Genomic DNA, 6,386 nt, shown 5'->3' on the forward strand with positions numbered 1-6,386 from the left:
TGGGTTAACATATTAACCAATGTTAACACGTTAACGTGTTAACATTGGTTAACATGATGTTAGGGTTAGGCTGAGAGTTGACTTGTTAACTATGGTAACCATATTACACGTGTCATGGTGAACATGTTACAGAGAAGAGAAATACCACAGAGTAAACGGAGAAATAAAATCGTAAAAATCTATCCTAATTAAGATCTGGCATCCAAACCTCCTTCACGGTTTTAACCTGATGAATAATTGATGACTTTGAGAACATGATGTTAACATGTTGATATGTTAACATGGTTATTAATCACATGAAGATAACACGCTAGCATGTTACCATTTTAACATGGTTAACATCATGTTAAAAAGAAGTTCTGCTATAAAAGGAATTGTGTAAGGTAAATGACTTCTTTTCTTTTCAGGTCTAGAAGAGAAGCTTTCCAACAAAGTCTACAAGAACTGGAAAGAAAGGTAAATAATTGTAGTATATGGCAGAATAAATGAAATTTTTTGCACGCCAGAGAGAAACAACGATGTTACATCCTGTTGAAATGTTAACAGGTTAACATGTAATTCCCCTGAAATAGAACTGCCCATAGATTTTCAATTATTCGGTAATCCCGCATTTTTTTTATATTTCTTACATGAGTAACCTATAATGCCACAGTGATGAAAGTTTTACAAAAAAGGCAGTGATAGAAGTTTTTTCGCGCGAACGTTTTTAAATATAAATATAATACAGTGGAACCCCGTTAATACGGCCACCAACGGGCCATGGAAATTTGGCCGTATTAACGGGGTAGGGTCAAATTTCATGGTAAAGAAATTGTTTATTTCAAATTTCATGGCTGGTCTACTTCAAGTGACGTCTTGACAGATTTATATCACAATGGTACTTCTACACAACTGTTCTTTAATAAACATCACGACTGCAAATATACAGTACTATAATTAAAAACTAATGAAGATTAAATCAGCACATTTACAATTCATGCATGGAAAAATGAACATTATTGGATTGAAAAGGAAACGTGAACAGGCTAGAAGGTATAATAATGTACATGAGTAACATCAATTTACTTTCAAGTTCACGATATTGAAAAAAACATCATTGACTTTCGTTTGGCTTCTTCTACATTTCAGCCAATCACTTTGGGCATGGGAAATCACTCTCGAAAGCGCATTTGGTCAATTATTAAGGGCTATGTATTTGGTTCGAGTGGCCGTATTAACGGGGTAAAATTATAAAGGATTGTACAGGTTGGGTTTTCAGAATGTGGTCGTTGGCCGTATTAACGGGGTGGCCGCATTAACGGTGTTTTATTATAAGAAAATGAAAGGGCATTTTGCCGGGACAAACAAAAGTGGCCGTAATAACGAGGTGGCCGTAAGGCGGGGTTCCACTGTAACATGCTGTATTTAACCAAATGCATGTTTCTGTTTTCAGTACGTCATAAGAGACAAAATGCTTTTAATGAAGAGTTCAGTTGTTATCACGGTGGTCATTGTTCTGTTTTTCGTGCAGTCGTTTGTAACCGGCCTTTACCTCGGAGTAGGTGAGTGTTTTGCTATGCACTGTTTATGAAGCTCTCCGTTCCTTGTTAGGGTTTTCCACAAGTTGCTCGGCAACTTTTTGACAACTTTTCATCGTTCGAGCAACTTTTTTCCTTTCGAGCAACCTTGTAGTCCGAAGATTGTTCCAGTGTTATTCGAAGACCATATGAACGTTTCCGAGCTTTTTTCGATCTTTTCCGAAGATTAACGAAATTTGCCGAAGTCCAGAGAATGCTTCAACTTTAGGATCTTTCAGTATTTAAAGACTCGTCAGCAAACATGACATCATCGGTATCTTCATGATTGTTCTTTAGTGAAAGAAATCCTTGTAATTCAACAAAAGAGCCATGTATACCTATATTTAAGAAACAAGAAAGGGCGCGCGTGTTTACATAGGTTTATGCAAAGATGAGAAAAAGTTTGGTTTCGCAAAGTTTGCGCGTTGTCTACGTTGAAGCCCGGATTGGGGGTGGGGGTCTACTTAAAAAAATTTCGACAGAAATGGTGGTACTCTTTTGTATGCCTTCGATAGAAAAATGGTACGCCTTTCATATACCTACAGAAGGGATACTACATCTCTTTTGTTAGTTTTTCCCTTGAATAACTTCTTTTAATACTGAATCGACCGTTCAGTGGGTCTGTTCGGAAAATTTTGAAAGTTCCTTTTCACTACCTAAATGACAGTTTTTCCCACCCTTTTGTATACTTTAACTCGTAAAACCCCTCATCTTTATATTCCTACTTTCTAAAAAGGTACCCGGCTCCCCGAAAGGGGTACACCCCATCCCCTTGGCATTGAAGCGGGCATTGATTAAAAAAAAATTGCGTTTGCGTGACCCAATAACTTATCAACTCTCGCGTCACGCAAACGCGCAACGAACATCATTTGTAGGCCGCATACTGATACGTGGTCTCAGTGAATTAATTTTTGTTGTTACCTGTTGTATGTCTCAGGGTGGATTGCCATGCTTGGCGCCATTCTTCTGATCTTGCTAGCTGATGTAACACACATTGAAGATCTAATGGAACAAGTGGAGTGGACGACACTGGTGTTCTTCAGCGGTCTTTTCATTCTTATGCAGGTGAGTTGGATCAACAGCAATTTAATTTACTTGTTGAATAAGGGATAAAGTTTGCGGCATCACGCATGCTTTTACCTTAACGCATGTGCGGGATCTGGTTACTAGTGTGGGGAGCTGATAACTAGTGTGATCCATGCGGGTGACGTCACGGAAAAGAAGGAATGTATTCGTTCTCGTTCCCAGAGCTACCTGTCCCTCATAGCCGACGGGGCCTGCGCACAAAGAACAGGGGGCTCTGGGGACATATGATTTGATTGGCTATATTTTTAACAAAGGGGGTTTGAAATCTAGCCAGTCACATCAACCGTTTAAAAATCCCTTTGTTATAAGATAGTTTAAAACGGTTGATTTGATTGCCTAGATTTCAAACTCCCTTTGTTAAATTCTAGCCAATCAAATCATGTGTTTCCAAAGCCGCCTGTTCCTCTTAGTCCCGCCGGCTAAAGGGCACAGACCCCTCTGAGAAATAGAATGGAGTGTAATAAAAAATAGGCTTCCTTTCCCCTTGTGATTATAAATTATCACTTAACATATCTTCTTCTTTTTTTAGTCACTGAATGAGCTTGGACTTATGGATTATCTTGGAAACCAAACATCACTCTTAATAGAGGTGCGACCTTTGAAAATCCATCCATTGTCAGGTTCAGAAGTATTCAATTCTTACCTTTGAAAATAGCCAGAGAACCTATCAAAACTCGAAAGATAGAAATGAAGCCGACGCGAACGAAGCGCGGGAAAACGTGCGCGAACGTGTCACGATTGGTTTTTGTTTTACTTCTGATTGGTTGAGAAAGCGGCGGGAGTTTTTTAAATCAATCACTAAGCGCAGTAATGCAAAACCAAATCAAACGCGAATTACTTTCGACACTCACGTGAAAATCGCTCTAGCGTCAATAAGCTTTTTCTTAAGAGTTAAGGGCCCTGAAGTTTGTTTTGAACAGGTTTGTTTCTCGATATTTAAATATATTCTATTTCTGTTTCAATTTCCTTAGCATCTTGGTAGTGATCCTGGAAACAAGGTGAGGTACTTTGTCTGTAGTTTTATGTATCGCTAACCAATATGGTTGAGTAGTTTGAAAAGCCAACACATAAAACCTATAAACTTGTGCAAACATACGATGCTTACACTAACTTGTGTTTAATTTCGTTTTATTTACTTTCTTGTAGCATGAAGACGACAATCAGCTCGCTGTTGCACTGATAGTGATTGTGTGGGTTTCCGCGTTAGTGTCATCATTTATAGACAACATTCCTTTTACGACTGCTATGGTAAGCAGGTTGTTTTGTCTTTTCCTTTTCCAGTTTTTGAAATATTTACTCTTAACACAGTTGTGAAACAAACTAAACTGAATTCTGCCACCCCCACCCCTTCCCTCCCGAGAATAAACGCGAATGACCATCCCAAAGTAGCAATCACTTAGACCCCTGAGGACAAACATCAAAAGAGGCAGACATAAAGAGACCTGAAGAAGAACGGTAGAGAGGAGAGAGAAGGGTGGAGTTGGTTTTAAAGGCTGGTGTGATGCTGGAGTTTGTGCGAAACACCGAGAAAGTGGCGAGAGAGATTGCAAGGCCCTATTTTTCCAGTTAGGGAAGCGAAAGAGGCGATGATGATGAAAATCCTGCCCCAGTTTCCGCATAATGTTCTATCCTCTACGGTTTTAACATGGATTTTACACTGCCTCGTCCCCAGGCGATCTCCTCCTTGGTCGTGCACGAGTTCGCTTGGCGTTGTGGGCCTGAGGCGGACAGGCAACCTAACCATCAACCCCCCACGCTCCCTATTTTCCCGCCTTAACCATCCGGCCGATCAGCATCTGGGGACGAGGCAGGGTTCTACAGGCGTACGCGGGTCGTCTCCTGTCAGACAACGGGTCACAACAGTTTCACAAGGCAAAACGCTCAATCCATCTTGCTTTTCTTTGCAGATTCCTGTTGTCTTGGAGCTAAACCAGAAAAATAAGATAGATCTTCATCCTCTGGTATGGGCCTTAGCTATGGGTTCCTGTTTAGGAGGTGAGGCACAAACGTAGTACCATCTGTATCAATACAGACTCTGTAAACAGGCACCCTTATAGTTTTTGTAGCAAAAGGTGCAAGAATTTCATGTTTGGAAAATTTTATTTTGCTTGATGGTCGGTCTTCAATCTAAATTTTTCACATTTTAATTTATGCTAGATCATGAATTCCATGTACATACCTAAATTACAGGGAAATTTTCACTGAGCCGTTGAGACTCAGTCCCTTGAATTCTTTTCGTCGAATACTGTACTCCCACCCCAGTAGATGGATGTTTGTACTGTCAAGCCTTGAGGAAACAACAACTTTATAAGGCCACAGCTATTCTTAGAGTTATTTTTATAGTTACGGCGTGAAGTTAGAGTCAAGCTTCCAAAATCCTGAAATCAAGATTTTGAAAGCCAAATCGGTGGACAAAATCTTGAATTCAGGATTTTGGAAGCTTAATTCCTCCTAGTTGAACTCCTTTATTAAATATTCACAAGAGAAAATGTCATATTTTCATATCACATGGCGCACCGATGACGGATTGATAGTACATTACTTCCGAGATCCAAGAATTGTCTCTGATTGGCTGTCTGTTACTTGCGCGAAAGTTCGTAAACAAGGGACTACCAAACAGCGACAATACACACATTTCTGTGGTGCTATGTCATCAGGATGGGAGTCTTTGGGCCAAGTCTCAGTCAGACGGTGGATAAGCCTCCCATCCAATACTCTTAAGCGGCCTTCACACGACAAAATAAAGTTGGCAAACTCAAGTTGTTGTGTGAACGACACAACAACAGTTGAACCTCTCTATGGGTACCTACGATCTTCGTTTTCTTCGCATATTTTTTGCAAATCTTCGTTTTTTAAGCGAATCTTCGTTTTATCGTCGTTCGTTTTTTTTTTTCGTGAAATGTGATCAAATGCCAAAATACAGAAATTGCAAATATTTTCTGTATTGTTTACGAGTTTTAGTATATGAGTGTTCAATTTGATCACGCAAATTTTGGTCAATTTCAGATCTGCGCTTCAATCTTGAAATCTTTTTTTTTTCGGCAGTGATCTTTGCGTCTTCGATTTCTTCGAAAATACCCATAGAGAGGCTCACAGTTGGCAAACAAGCTGACAAATTGTTGGTGAAAATAGAGACAAGTTCTATTTTGTCGCCAACAGTTGGCCAACTTGTTTGCCGTTGTTGCACACACCAACTTGAGTTTCCAACACTAGTTGGCCAATAGTTTGTCGTGTGAAGGCCGCTTAAGTCGCACCATGCTAAAGAAACAAGAGCTACACACTAGGCTTTACTTCTGACAAGAATTTTTATTTGTTTTTGTTTTTTTTAAATACAGGGAACGGCACTCTAATTGGTGCTTCAGCTAATGTGGTGTGCGCTGGGCTTGCAGAGCAGTATGGATATCCCATTACTTTCAACAAGTTTTTCAAGTGAGAGTTGTTTCAATTGTTTTTTCTTTGTAAACCAATAAACACAGATTTAACATCACACATTTATCGAGAAACGCTCAAAGGCAGAAAATAGTTAATCACCGGTTTAACTTTTGTTTTGTTGCAGAGTTGGATTTCCCATTATGCTTGCGACGACAGCAACAGCCACAGCGTATCTTCTCATCGCTCAAGTTATGTTATAGAAAAAAAAAGAGGCCAAAAAGGAACAAAATTTTTATACTAAGTTAGTCTTGTCTAGACAGGCAAGCAATGCGTGTGAAATGAGTCAAATGACATTTGATATCAGCGGTAGTT

At 39.6% G+C, this 6,386-nt stretch overlaps 1 protein-coding gene across 1 annotated transcript in view; it reads left to right on the forward strand.

The window, feature by feature from the left end:
• The window catches only part of LOC144653623 (P protein-like), a 33,246-nt gene extending 26,907 nt beyond the window's left edge, over positions 1-6,339 (forward strand). The window contains exons 19-27 of the mRNA XM_078513674.1: positions 408-456; positions 1,433-1,541; positions 2,494-2,621; positions 3,172-3,231; positions 3,614-3,640; positions 3,789-3,890; positions 4,550-4,637; positions 5,978-6,071; positions 6,199-6,339. Coding sequence (XP_078369800.1) covers positions 408-456; positions 1,433-1,541; positions 2,494-2,621; positions 3,172-3,231; positions 3,614-3,640; positions 3,789-3,890; positions 4,550-4,637; positions 5,978-6,071; positions 6,199-6,274 — 733 coding nt within the window. The 3' untranslated portion in view covers positions 6,275-6,339. The remainder of the gene's footprint in view (positions 1-407; positions 457-1,432; positions 1,542-2,493; positions 2,622-3,171; positions 3,232-3,613; positions 3,641-3,788; positions 3,891-4,549; positions 4,638-5,977; positions 6,072-6,198) is intronic.
• Positions 6,340-6,386: the final 47 nt, after the last annotated feature.

This window comes from Oculina patagonica, chromosome 5 (genome assembly GCF_052425735.1).
Source record: "Oculina patagonica isolate OP01 chromosome 5, crgOcupat, whole genome shotgun sequence".
NCBI classification, from domain to species: Eukaryota; Metazoa; Cnidaria; class Anthozoa; order Scleractinia; family Oculinidae; genus Oculina; species Oculina patagonica.